The following is a 15,604-nucleotide window of genomic DNA, read 5'->3' on the forward strand; positions in this document are numbered from 1 at the left end:
CAATAATACATGTAACAAGACAGTGGCGTGAATGCGCTCAGCACACGATACAGCTAGCTGCTAGTTGCATACCGCTCATATGAGCGAACCAGGCGCGTTTACATCCTTCTAAAAACAATGAAACACCTTTTAAATGCTTGGCTTCGTCTCAAAGAAACTTTTAAGCAACTGGGTGCAATTTCTCTCTTAGAAAGAATCTAAGAGTCGGTTCATTCAGTCACGAGTGCCCGAACTGCCAGGATTTGGCTTCTCCCATGTGGCAATGCATGTTAAACTGAGCGAGAGGACACAAAGTCTGCATAGCAGTGCCGTCTAGGACACTTTCGGCCTCGAGGGCCCCATTAACATGAAAGGGGCCGAGAACTCGCACAAACATGGCTGTGTAGAGTCGATATAAAGCCCCGCCGCACAACAGACTTGACTGTTTTAGTTTATTCATCCAGCAAAGCACTTCAGGGCCGCTTTGTGAATATGTAAATTGAAAACGAGAAACGCAATGGGCGAAAAAGCAGCAAAATGAAATGCAGAGGAGAGCAGAAATCCAAAGCTTGTGATGATATTTACAGGGCTTGAATTTATTCCGTAAGTGACTGTTTCTGAAGTCTGTGTGAACTAGGAATTCACAATACAGCCTCAAATGTAGTTTAAAAGGGCTCAAAAATGAAAAAAGCACCAGTGTGTTTATGATAGAGGGGTGATTAAATATTACAGATGGGTTAGGGTGGTTAACTAGTTGGCTGAAACTAGATTAAAGGTGTCATGACATGAGAAATCAAATTTGCCTTGATCTTTTGGCATATAAGAGGTCTTTATACCATTAAAACATCCTGCAAGTTTCAGAGCTTAAAAATGTCCTCCTCATTATAAACAAAACATTTATTTAATCAAGCTCCGAAAACAGCTCGTTTTGATATTGCGGGATCTGTGACATCATCATTGTTATTATTGTTGTATTTTATATTAAATATAAACATTTTCAGAGTGAAATGTTTTAATAGTATTTTTTTTATTTGAAAAATGTAAAAATTTATTTTTATTTAGTAGTAGTGGAAGTAGTAGTAGTAAAAATAGTTTATTTTTCATGGTCATGACATGGCCTTTCTGTAATAATAACAACATTACAGTATTAAAAAATATGAAATATTTATTTAATACTTAAAGCCAAAAAAAATAATAATCACAATGTGTCTTAATGCAATGATTATTTCGATTAATCCCGCCACGGTCAATCATCTGAAGGTCTGTGCTTAGTATCTTCTGTATACATCTTCAGATTCGTGCCTTTATTAAAGGGGTGGTTGATCATGATTTGACTTTTCTAACTTTAGTTAGTGTGTAATGTTGCTGTTTGAGCATAAACAACATCTGCAAAGTTACAACGCTCAAAGTTCAAAGCAAAGGGAGATATTTGCTTTTAAAGAAATCGCTTTAAGGACTACAACAAACGGCTGGTAGAGACTACACCACATTCCTCCCGGGTTAGTGACATCACCAACCCTAGAATTTACATAAACCCCGCCCCCTGAACACGATTTATAGATTATCAAGACAGAATATGCTAATCAATGACTAGAAGATAACTACACATAAGCTGCATAAATTCATCAACTAACCATTCAGAAATGTCCTGTTGCTTCTACATGTTGTCACTTCTTCTTGAGTCTCTCCATCATTGTCTGACTCCGGTTTGAACAGAAAAGGCTAAAAGTTGTTGAAATTTTCAGAGCATGTGTGTGTGAGGTAAAAGGACACGAGCTGTTGAAGCTCCGCCCCCCTGTGCCGGGAGCAGCAGCTCATTTGCATTTAAAGGGACAGACACAGAACGAAGCGTTTTTGCTCACCCTCAAAAAGTGACAATTTTAACATGCTATATAAAAATATCTGTGGGGTATTTTGAGCTAAAACTTCACATACACACTCTGGGGACATCAAAGACTTATTTTACATATTGTGAAAAGGGCATTATACCACCCCTTTAAGATAAACCAGTCAATTTAGCGACTAGTTTCTAAATTATGTTTTGCACATCCCTCTTCAGTATGACCTGAATTTAAATGGACCGGAGATTTGAGGTCGTGTGTTTCTAATGCAGCAAATGTCATGCTTGCGTGTCATTAACATGGAGCCCACTTTTCAACGCGCTTCCCTGAGGAGAAGATTACGGTGTGGTCTGAATATTGCTTTATAAGAACAGGGTGCCAGAGACGTCAAGAGAAGCTTGAGCAGTGCATCATGGGAAAACGGCCCTGTGGTCTGTTGCTTTTGCATCCAGAGTGGAGAAGAGAAGGTCTAAAGATCTTCCCAGACTCAAAACAACGAATCAAGACTTTCGAGAGGTTGACGTTTCGAGTGCATAAGGCACTTCAGATTCAAAACACAAGACATGTTCGTTCTGTTCACGCTAATACTGTGATCTGAATGGAATTTCCTTCATATAAAAGACCAGACAACTTCTTGAGTTTCACGACATGATGATTGTCGATTGAAGCGCTGTAGCAGAAATCCCTAGACTAGCTAGTATTTATAAAAAGCCATACATTACAGTGATTTTACCATGATTCAGGAGGTTTTTAAACACTAAGAACTCACTGTAATAGCTATAAAATAACTTCTATGTTTGCTTAACATTATAGGCCTGGACGATATAACTAAAGATCTATATTTTTCCGAAATACTTTGGTAAAAGTTTACAATAAGATTCAAAACCTAACAATGACAAATACTTCGAAAGCATTTATTAATCTTAGTTATGTCAAGTGCAGGTCTATTTGTTTGCACTTAATGCACAGATCGACTTTGACGTACAATATCAGACTTTTAAGTGAGTATAAGCTGAACGAAACCTCCAGCGTTTAGAGCACCAGTCAGTGGATACATCACTGACTAACTTAAACACATCTGATTGGTCATTGCATTCGGCGCTCAAAGGACATGTCTGTGATTGGCTACAATGCTCAACACTGTTAAAGATGATGTAAATAGAAAGGCTGTGTCCGAAATCGCATACTCTCTTGAGTAGGTACTTAATTTGAACAAGTAACTTCACGGTCGCCAAAAAAGTATGTTCTATATAGTATGTGTGTAGTACGAATGTAATCTGGACGTACTGCATTTGGCATGTTGTCATTATCATGTGACCTACAAGCGTCAGTTGCGTCGCTTCAGTGCCATTCACAAATCCTCTCCCGAGGCATCATGGGATAGTAAAGTGTCCATCGTATTCACACTTCAGAATCTCACCAGAGGAAGCAGTAGTTCATCCGGGTACTAGAGATGCACGGATGGGCTATTATTTTATCCGCAACCGCATCACAAAACTCATCATCCGTCCGCCATCCATCCGTACCAACGTTTTTTGACCAATTTTCAAAGCCGCACCCGCCCGCCATCCGCTGATTGTTTTAAGGTCTATAGGCGATGGATACTGATCCAATGCAGCAAAGATATTTAAAGGCTAAAGTCCCTACTAGTATAGCCTATTGGCTATGTTGTATCCCCAGAATATCAGCAGTGAACTCCGTCTCCGATCGGCACACAGGGACAAAAATAAATAAATAGCCTAAATAAAACGCACATCGGCAAACCTGACCTTACCTGACTAGGCTACTGCACAATTTTATCATTGTAATAAAAAACGTAATTTGGCACATAATTTCAACATGCTGCTATTTTTAGCCTCCTACTAATTAATGCCTATTGCACTTCATTTTTTTGCAAAAAGAAAGAAAGCTCATTCACATTATAGGCTAATTAACTGTACGCACTGTCATGTCAGGGTAACGGCTAGGAAAAGCCTGTCCTGAAGATTCCCGTTAATTTTGGCTGCATGGGAAGAGAGCGCGTCTTTTTCAGGCAGACAGTGCAATTAATTTTATACCAGCAGGCCTAACAATCATTTGATTGGTTCAACCGCCACCCGCCCGAATTTAATTAAAATATTATTTTTCGTCATGTCATCCGCCCGATCACCGCACATCTCTACCGGATACTTTTTGCCTACCGTTTTATGAGTACTGAGTACTGTTTTACGCCTACTATATAGTAGGGAAGTATGCGATTTCGGAGTTTGCTGCACACATCCTGAAATGTGAAGACATTTCGATCGCCCCCTGGTGGCTGGCTGCAGTATAGGTCATAAACCCCACCCTCTCCACATAATCGAATGGGATGCGAGCCCAACTAAAAAAAATCCAATAACACTTCAAAGATGGTTTCTGTCATTTTAGGCAGTTCTTATTACGCAGACGCATGTTCATGTCAAGTCTATGGGGTGTAACGTCATGATTGACAGCTGTGCGGCTCCATCGCAGGATCACTACTGCGCAAACTCGGGCTCCAAACAACGTAAGATGTCAACAGCCATTTCTTCTACTACAACGACTTCATTTTTCTACAGTGGAAAGAAGTGGAGACACATCGTGCAGTGCTTTTACAGGCTGCTGTTCCATAAGCGCCACCTACTGACAGAGAGTGCACTTGATTTCTGATTCAGTCCGTTTGCTGTTCTTTGTTTTGTGCAGGCATGTTTAACGTAGCATAATTTCACAAAGCTACAGTCAGACTATTCTGTTTTTAGCTTTAAATCTTGATACAATCTAATTTAAATAAAAAACAACTGCTCTTGCTACATGTGCGAAGCATCTTTGTGTGGCTTGTGATTAAAAGCAGTAGATGCCTCTAATTTCAGATGGCTACAGATATTTTCCAGTGGCCTGTAGGAGAGCAAATAAACAACAACAAAAATGCATCAAGATCGAAACCGGTCATGAAAAACCGCGATCGGTGCATCTCAAAACTGCCTTTGAAAGCAGCGTCTATCAGCTGTCGCAGTCGTGGGAGTAAAACTGGCTGAAACTTTTAACATGATCCCGATATACACAATATTCCCAAATTTGATACGATACTCTGGTAAGATCGCTGATATCAGATGTATCGCCCAGCCAGCATCTGAACTAGCATTGCATGACTTATTTATCAAAGCATCCTTACAAGATCCCTCAGAGCTTAAAAACAGGTGAGCGGCGTCATCCCGCGGTGCATTGATCTTAAAATTGCAAGTCATTGCATGCTTCGAATTTGCATTCATACACCAGTTCATGCATAATCCCTCAGTCTGTGTTTGAACAACACGGTCCACGCCGTCTGTCTTTGATCAGCGCCAGTCCCGCGAAGGGAACGGACGGAATCAGATTTAAGAAATAAAGACAGACAGGGCGAATCTGCATGAATTATCGGCGCTTTGAAGTCGCAGGAGCATCAGCCAGGTGTGAGACTTTCGCAGTGTTCGCGTACCTGCAGGTTTAAGAGCTCGAAAACTACAGCCTAGCAACCAAGCAGAATGAAACAGCGGCTGGGAGGTTTTTTTTTTTTAATAAAAGCTATTCAAAGGGATCACTCGCGGGGAATGCGGGGAAAAAATTTGTCTAGACGTCCCTCTCAGAAAATCGCTTTCAGCCCCGAAACGCTCCATCTAAATGACAAAGAGATAAAAAAGCTGGCATTTAAAAGGATAAAGGCTAAAAACAACGGCGAGCGACTGCAAGGCTTTTCAGTGTGTTTTTGTGTCGCTGGCGCACATGTTTGGAGGCACAGCGCTGCTCCCACAGTTTTCTCCTTCCCATGGGCCCTCTAAAGGGGCAGAACACGGTTGTTGTGCCAACATGGACATCTATGCGAGGCTGGGAGGAGGAGGAGGAGGAGGCGGCGCTGACAGAAGTAAATAGCCTTCTCAGAGCGACCACAGTTATTGAGCTTTAATTAAAGGTGACCTCAGCTCGCGACCCCGCCGGGATGAACCAGCAGGAGCATTGCTGTGACCCTGTCCTGCACGTCACCTCCATGAATCTTCACTCCACTGCGCTGCGCTCCGGCAGGCCATTACCAGACATGCACTCGGGGACTGAGCCTGGGCAATATATGAAATATACAGCAGTGGCCAGAAGTGATTTGTTTTTAATGACCCTATGAGTTTGAGTTTCAATATTCAAAATATGAGGAACATTATTTAAATTATTTAAATATGAGGGAAGAACAAAACACTGAAATTGGTTACGGTATTTATCTGAGAAAATTATTTGGCAAAAAAAGGCAAACTACAGCTATAGGTTTTATTTTACCATGCAAAAACAAATGCATAGAAAAATAAAAAGCTCATACTGACTACAACATAATCAGTTATTAATATTTCATTGGTTCTCTCGGTTTTGCACGTGTTCATAATTTCTTTGTTTGATAGTCTGACCAAAAATTATGCGGCACAATTTGTCACAATTTGTCATCACAAATAAAACAATGGACTTCAAGCACAACTGCGCAATATGCTTACAAAATCTATAACAAATTTTTAATAATATTTGAATAAAGGGTGAAGTTGTCAATTTTCCGGAAGTCACTTTTGGCCACTACTATGTATTAACACATTTTCAACATTAATTTGTTGCTGATGCAAAATGTACTAATATTTTGAGTTTTTTTTATTTGGCCAATTTTTCCTGAAGATTTCACCAATAGGCAAATTATGATTCATTTGCCACGAATCAATTCTTTCAATGAATGGGTTTCAACGATACATTCGCTTCATCACTCACATGTTCATTTAGTAATTCGCATGCCTTGAAACGTTCAAGTAAAAACATATGCAGGAATATATTGCTATTTATTATTAACTAACTACTGTTTTATTGATGCCTAGTAAATAATTTATTGAAAAAAGTATTAAATATCCTTGTAGACGTTAAATAAAATTGTGTGGGAAAAATGGCTTGATTATTATTCACTGAAGATTAAAAAGATTTATGACATAAAATATTATTAAATATAACAGTAATAATAAAATGTTATTAATTATATAATAAAATAAATATAATATAATTTAAAATATAAATATAATACTAATATATATATATATATATATATATAATATGTGTGTATATATAATTATGTATATATGTATATAACAATTATTATATATTTATTAATGGTAACACTTTATTTTACAGTGTCCTTGTTACATTACATGTACTTACCATAGTAATAACAGTAAATTATGCATAATTACATGCAACCCTCAACCAAACCCTAACCCTACCCTAACCCTATAGTAAGTACATGTAGTTGCATAATATTACTCAATACTTAAATATATAATTACACTGTAACAATGACACCTTAAAATAAAGTGTAACCGTATTAATAAACAAGGCTGAAAAATATGAATATAGAGTTCGTATAGTCAAGATCTGCCACCATATCATCTTATCATGAGAGGTAAACTCAAAACACTGAATCTGCAAGCACAAACACTTGAAACGACACACAAATACAGATAAAAACACTGATGTCTCAAGTCTTTCAGCGTCCTCGAGCTCTGGCAGGAGAAGGCTGATGAAGCGACACTCGTCTGCGTTCATTTGCCTTCTCTTCACATTCATCACTCGCCGTGGCCTCTCAGAAAGGGTTGAGTGTGTGTGAGTGTGAGACGGAGAGCAAAAACATCAACACAAGGACTTACAAACAGTTTATCATTCTGTTGCATGGCTGTCAGGTGTGAAGGACTGGCTCATTGAACAAGTTTCCTCACAAAAAGGACATTTTAATGTCTCTTTTCCTTACATAAAGAGAGATTCGGAGCTGTAAACACAAGCCCAGAATTATTACAGATTACAAACACTTGAAAACATCTGAATGCCTTTCAACAGATCAAGTGTCTGCATCTGCGCACAAACGCGGAAAAATGTATCAACTGGTGCCGCGATACTTTTAATCTTCATTTTCAACACTACATCTGTTGTTTTTCTTTTCCATTTCAAACCATACACACATCCATTTCGTTCTTGTAAAGTGTCTCACTTTAAAACACATGCTTTGACATTTTATATCTACCGCAGTGTCGTTCAGATGTTTTTAAATGTCTGAAGTGTCAAAATATGTGCAGTCTTCGAAACACACTGAAAAATATCTCCTTGATATCTACATTGTCTAACCTAGACAGCGATGAGATTCAATAGAGAGCAAATTATGATTTTGCCAAAGTCTCCCGTGTATCAGATTTCTCTATAGGGTTTCAACCGGGTCTCAATCTGTTCTCAGATTTACTAATAAAAACAAATTCTGCTATCAAAAGTCAGAGATCTCAATATTACCTATAAAACATTTCTCAACAAATTCTATCAAGACTTAATTACCGAGACAAAGTCTTATAATTCATTCTGCACCATTTATACTACATCAGTAATTGTTTTCATCATGTTATCAGACTTTGGTTTTTGCATGGATTATATAAAACTGACTATAAAATTGCATAAACGAGCATTTGAATGTTTGGAATTTTAATGTTTTTGAAAGAAGTCTCTTCTGCTCACCAAGGCTTCATTTATTGTGCAAAAAATACTGTAAAAACAGTAATATTGTGAAATATTATTACAATTTAAAATAACGATTTTCCATGTGAATATACAGTAAAGTGTAATTTATTCCTGTGATCAAAGCTGGATTTTCAGCATCATTACTCCAGTCTTCAGTGTCACATGATCCTTCAGAAATCATTCTAATCTAATATGATGATTTGATGCTCAAGAAACATTTATGATTATTATCAACAGTTCATGTTTTTGTGAAAACCTTGATAATTTTTTTTAAGGATTCTTTGAAAGAATCTTTCTAATATTTTTATAGCTATATATTTTTACTCTATATGAACAATGTAGATTGTTAGATTTAAAAAAAAAAAAACATCTGAGACAAAGTTTATACTCCATTAAGTCCCTGAAAGAGAAACTATAAGAATTTTTTTTTTTCTTCTAGGGAAAGTCATAACTTGAGTTTTTATGAGACTTTTTTTTGGCAGAAAAGCTCTGCAAACGAGTAAGGGGCAAAACTGCAGCGTTTCAGGCCTGTGAAGTGTGTGTATTTCTGCTGTTATTGTCCTCGCAGCACAAGTTTGCTGGCGAACTCCTTCAGGATTTCCACAACAAAACATCAGCTCGGCCCCACACCCACAACTTCCTCCCATTCTGTTCCAAAAGGAAGAACGGGTCTCTCTGATACGGCCCGCTCGTTCCCACAAACCTTCCTCGGAGAGATCTCGGACCCGAGCTCGGCACTTGTGGCGCTGGTTAGTTCAAACACTCGCTCGTCTCTCAGAAAACTGATCACAAAGAAAACAATTTCACACATTTTGGTTTAGTAAAGGAACCCATATTTCTGTTCTCTTCTCTGAGCCAAACGAGAAAGTCCCGCCTCTCTGTCTCCGCACAGCAAATGAAAAGTCAGCGCGCAGAAGACGGGCATCTGTGCATGCCGAGGTTAACGTTCCTCGCTGGGTTTGGGTTTTGCCACATGTGCTTTGGGCCGGGGAGGAGAGGATTTTGTGTGGTCAGAGCGAGACCAAACCGATGTACCACTCAAGTCTGAGCAAAAGCCTTTTACTCTCGGCTTCCACTCTTTATGAATGAGAAAAGGATATTTCAAGATGCTCAGTATTCTCATGTTTGCATGATTACAAAATACTTACAACTAGAGCAGTTTAGATTGCACACATTATGTGTGGGCCGTCCAGCTCAACAAAGTGATATTTGAATAAACATTTCTTTTCATACAAAGCAACTTGTACACAAATTTCTGCAGTACAAACTTAAAGGGTAACTCTCGCCAAAATTGAACCTAGGCTCTTTTTGTTAATCTACCCGAGTCAAACTTTCATGTAAAAGCATAATTAGAATGGAAACGCCACTTTTAAGATTGACCGTATTTTCGTTTTAGGTCAAAATGGCTTTTGAATGGGAGTGCTGGGGCACGACTATGATAGCATCAAAATGGCTATTTTTAAAACACTAAGAAGGCTCGACACAACATGAAACTGTGCTGGAAGTATCACCAGGGGCTCTACACATGAACTCCAGCATTGAGAACATTGTTTGTGTGCACAGAGTTTACTAAAAAGAAAGATTTTGAACGACTCACTGTCTCTGTGTCCGCCGCCATTTTGACAGTCAAAAATAGTCGATCTCCGAATGCAACGTAAAATGAGAAGAGTAAAGATGGAAAGCTCCTAAAGCTTAGTTCCATATAAATTCACAGATCATTTATTATCTAAGTTATCATGCTTTTCATTGAAATTACAAGTTCATGACATTTCCTCATATGGAGTCGGTTCATTACGTTGCATTCGGAGATCGACTACTTTTGACTGACAAAATTCCAGCCACCGGAAACACAAACTGATAAAGTGAGTCGTACAAAACCTTTCTTTTTAGTAAACTCTGTGTACACAAACAATGTAGTCAATGCTGGAGTTCATGTGTAGAGCCCCTGGTGAGACTTCCAGCACAGTTTCATGTTGTGTCGAGCCGCATTAGTGTTTTAAAAACAGCGATTTTGATGCTATCATAGTCGTGCCCCATGCACTCCCATTCAAAAGCCATTTTGACCTAAAACGAAAATACGTTTAATCTTAAAAGTGGCGTTTCCATTCTAATTATGCTTTTACACGAAAGTTTGCCTCGGGTAGATTAACAAAAAGAGAATTTTGGCGAGAGTTACCCTTTAAGAAAGGGTCATCAGATATGAGGAGGATTTCAACAACCCTACAGTTACTATGTCAAACATGCTTAAGATTGAAGCTGCAAAGTAGCAGAACCGAACCATTGGGCTACACACATACAATACCAGTATGAGACATCAGGACTTAATCCATGACATACACTTCCACTTAATCCACGTTCAAAAGTATGGGGTCTTTTTTAGGATTCTTTGATGAATAGAAAGTTCATAAGAAGAGCATTTATTTGAAATAGAAATCATTAGAAATGTCTTTGATGTGACTTTTAATCAAATGCGTCCTCGCTGAATAAAAGTATTATTTTATTTAAAAAACAGTGACCTCAAACTTTTCAAAAATTGTCTAACAACTTACAAAAAGGTTTTTCAACGGCAGACACTCAAATGTAAATGATGGCAAATAATATATAATTCGCCCTAATTCTAATTGCTGAAATGAATCAAACACTTATTTTTACACTTATTTTGCACTCAAGCTCACAAAAGCACAACGAAAAAAAGAAGAAACTAACTCACCAATGCTAATAAAACACCCAAATATCAGCCAATTAACCAGCAATGATTGAAGAATGTAACAAACACAGGTGATCTATTAAAAACTGGAATTAAAAAGTAATGATCCAGAACCACAACTCGTCACATAAAGCTAGTAAATAAAATCAGACATGCGTGTTTGGTGGCAACTACATCACTGAATCCATCTAATTAAACCTTCACTATAATTCATTTCCTTTAATACTGTATGCTTGCAGCTGTAAGAGCGCATGTAGAACGGATAAGCCTGTGAAATGGTGTTGTTTGCTAGTAAGTCCATCACAGCGAGCTCTTTTCCCGATGCCAAGAGCACACGAGCTCCTGCCGCAAGGCCACGACTGAGATCATTTTTCAGACGCTGACTTTGCTGTGATGTTCTGCTGTGAGTGTCTGTTAACATCACAGCTGAGAAATGTTAAGCAAAGAGGCAATTTGGCAAAATCTCAAGCTCTCTGCTTGCTTTACCTGCAATGAATGCTAAAGAAACAAACACAAATAAAGCACGGGCGATCTCTTCTTCTCTGAGATGAGGAATAAAACAGTTCACTGCAAAAAAAAAGTATTTTTGTCTTGTTTTCTAGTACAGATATCTAAACATTCTTAAATCAAGATACATTTACTTGAAAAATGCATCGAAAATAAGTGAGTGTATGCATAATACAAGAAAAAAATATATATAAAGATTATTTTTCTGACCCCACTTGCAGATATTTTAAGCAATAATTAAAGTTAAATTATCTGCAACAGAAGCTGCGATAGTCTTTTTAGTCTTCCCTATTATATCGTATATCCAACTAAAAAAGGCTTCTGGATCGAGAACAAATGTGGGCGGGGCTTGATTTTATCCGTGGGGAATTGATTGGATGGTTGGTGGATCTCATGTGAGTGACAGGTTGCCCCGCCCTCATCATCATCAGAGGGATATGAATAGAAAAAAAATGACATCGTTTATAATAAATAAATGCAATATTCCATACAAAAATTTGAACAAGTCCATTTCGATTTCATTGTGATTTAAAGTCCCCCTGTAGTCAATAATTGTATCCCTTAAAACTCATCTTTGATCAACGTTTTTTCCTTGATGAAATGTCTTCATGCCTAATATCTTGAATGTAACTCGACACCCTTGCCTCATTTAGTATGCGCGGTTCTATGACTATGCAAATGAGCCCCGCCTCCACTCACTCACTCAGCTCAGAGATCCACTGGTTGACGATCACACGTTGATCTGATTGGTTACAAGGTAGTTTGTGACGTCAGAAACACCAGCGATTTCAAAGCGTGTTTTTGAGACTGTCTTTGGTTCACTGCAGTTTTAAGGAGAAAATACTCAGCAATGGTGTCGACTTATGAATTTACACATGCTTTGTCTTAAAGCATATTAAAAACACCTCATATACATATAAACAACATTAAAAGCTTGATTTTCACCACAGGGGGATTTTAAAGAATCTATACTGGAAAACAAGACAAAATTCTCAGTAAGAAAGTAGAACAACAGTGTATTAAAGCACATGCCGACTGAAGAACAACTGCGGAGCGTCTATGGAACGTTAATGATATGCAGCCCCGCCCACAAACTCACCTTCGGCCACTTAGGGTTGAGGAGGCGGGCTTTGACGGCGTCGTCCAGGGCGGTCTGGTACTGGCCCAGTTTGAGGTGGGCGGCTGAGCGGTTGCTGTAAAGGATGCAGTTCTGTGGATCGGCACGCAGAGCTTCACCGTACAGCTTCACGGCCGTCTGGAAGTCTCCCAGCTGGCAGGACTCGTTGCTCTGCCGAACCTTCTCCATGAACTCTGCCTTAGTGAGTCCCGGGCCCTCGGATGCAGCGTGAACGGCCCTGCCCAGCGCTCGCGGTCCAAACAGACCAAACTGACCAGGAAGAACACACATCAGAGAGATGCATTAGAGGATTTTGTTTTCATAATTGATGATAAGAAATGTTTCTTCAAATCATCATATTAGAATGATTTCTGAAGGATCATATGACACTGAAGACTGGAGTAATGATGCTGAAAATTCAGCTTTGATCAAAGGAATAAATTACACTTTACTATATATATATATATATATATATATATATATATATATATATATATAATCACATAGAAAACAGTTATTTGAAACTGTAATAATATTTCACAATTTTACTGTTTTTATTGTCTGTTTGATCAAATAAAGCAGCATTGGTGAGCACAAAAACATTTAAAAAATCTTACCATCTTATTATTTGATTTATTTACATAAAGTCTTAAAGGTACAGCAGCAAAAACAGTTTTGTTTTTGTTTACAACATATCAGAGAAAGGGTGATAAACTGCTTTTGGTGCATCTTGATTAACATTATAAGTGGACTTGAGTGCGAAAATAACAAAACATGACCCAGTTCATTAAAAGAGATGTTGACTCGTGTTCAGTTCAGTTGTGTTCAACATGTGGCAAAGCAGATTTGCAGGGTTTTAGGATTATATTGGCAGGGTTAAGCACAAATGTTCGCAGAAGAAACCTTTCTTCTTAATCTCCTTCAGAGTACTAAGGAAACCCTTGAAGAAAAAAAACACAAAGCTCAAATGTACAACCCTTATGAAAGAACAGAATGTCACCACAGCAAACACTATGACAGAAATACTAGATCAGTGTTTCCGAACCACATTAGTGTGCTGTGAGAGGTTTTTCTTTACTCAAGAAACACTATGGGCCCTATTTTAATGATCCAAGTGCATGGTCTAAAGCGTACAGCACAAGTGCACTTAGGACTGTGTCCAAATCCACTTTTGCTTTAAAGGTGCTCTAAGCGATGTTGGGTGACGTCACTTCTTGTTGTCAAACAAAACGGAGGCAAGCTCGACCCTCCCTCCCTTCCGTGCTTCCTGAAACAGAAACGAAACTTTTCCGACGTAAATTCGGGACTTCGCACGTTCCTTCTCCTTTTCCCTCTTCTTTGCTATTTGTTCATCGGAACGTCGTCTCTTTGGTCGTGTGTCGGCCATATCAAAATTCAAGAGAATATAATTCTAACGTTAGCCGTTGTCGTTGTCTAGGACATCTCTCCTCTAGCTGACTTCCCTCTTCATGCTTCTCTCTCCTCCACTTCCCACACCCCCCTTCATGTGCACTAACCATTTGGGCGTAACGTGCAATAAACCAATCATCTCATCTCCCATTCCCTTTAAAAGCCAGTTGCGCTCGCGCCATGGCGGAGTCGCTATTTATTTACATGGCGGAATTTGCAAGCAGAAAGACTGAACGCGTCTCTAGCGAGGAAACAGATCTGCTTGAGCACGAGGTTAAAGTGCGCGAGCAGACCATCTACAGGACAAAGTGTACGTGTGTTGTGGACCCGCCTACAGGCGCATATTACTACAAATGCATTTGCTATTTAAACAACGTGTCGCAGGACGTGAAAATGATAACTGCGTCAGGCTGAAACTAGCAGAACACACTTGCGTCGCGCCTGGCGCTGCATTGCACCGGGTGTATGATAGGGCCCTATGTCTATAAAGGCTAATGTTTTTTGTATTTATAGAGCGGAGAACATTAGGTTGAAAACCAGCAGTTAGAATATTCTTTTAACTGTAACTGAGCCAAAAGAACGGTAGATCCCAGTCTGTGGGGCCGTTTCTCCTCTCCCGGTGACTTTGAGTCGGATATCTTCAAGGTAACCAAGGCAAATATCCGAGCACACTAATATCTGAATGTAGGTTAAGTAATTAGTTGGACCAAAGCCTGTGTACCAAGCAGAATCTAGATATCTGTGGGAAAAAACTGACTTTGCGATATTTCTGCGATATACCCAACCATTCAAAAGTTCGGGGTCAGTTCTAGAGATGCACCGATATAAAACTTTGCCCCATACCGATAACTCTTTATATTTGAAAGCCGATAACCGCATAACGCTTCATTTTTTTTTATATCATGAGATTTTGTCCAAATGCATTCAACAAGAAAAACAGAGGGCACGCATAGCTACAATAAACTTTATAACCTGCAAGTTGATGAAAACGTAATGCGATGCACTGAAGCCCGTTCCAGTGATGGACAAAATATCTCTGTACTGAGTTTGGTTTCCTTAAATGTTAATATTAATGACACATGCACGTGTCTGACCATATATAAATCCACAATACCAACTTTGATGAGACAGTGTTTGATTATAAAATAAAAAAAGAGGTTTCTGCCAGACAGCGACATGTAAATTTGTTGTTTTATCATCACCAACAACATCATAGCTATTATAAGACCCAGGGCTGGACTGAAAAAAAAAAAAAAAAAAAAAAAAAAATATTCGGCCGTGGCATTTTGGCCCAGATGGGCCCACTACATATGATCATAAAACATATATTTTGACACAATTTACAGCATCTGCTTGAAGGGCCTGTATATATTTTTCATGCTATTTCTCTGCACATTCCTTGCGTTTCTTCTCCATCTCTCAGACTATTTTGACAGATACACACTGACACTGCACGCTCACTCAAAGCCCAGAGGGGGAGGCGTTTAAAGATGTGATTGG

At 38.8% G+C, this 15,604-nt stretch overlaps 1 protein-coding gene across 2 annotated transcripts in view; it reads right to left on the bottom strand.

Moving 5' to 3' along the window:
* Window positions 1-15,604, bottom strand: part of ttc28 (tetratricopeptide repeat domain 28) — a 307,380-nt gene that overhangs the window by 277,170 nt on the left and 14,606 nt on the right. For both annotated transcript variants that reach the window (XM_084400084.1, XM_084400083.1), the window contains exon 2: window positions 12,677-12,964. In XM_084400084.1, the coding sequence (XP_084256210.1) occupies window positions 12,677-12,964 (288 nt within the window). The remainder of the gene's footprint in view (window positions 1-12,676; window positions 12,965-15,604) is intronic.

This window comes from Rutilus rutilus (genome assembly GCF_951802725.1).
Source record: "Rutilus rutilus genome assembly, chromosome: 25".
NCBI lineage: Eukaryota > Metazoa > Chordata > Actinopteri > Cypriniformes > Leuciscidae > Rutilus > Rutilus rutilus.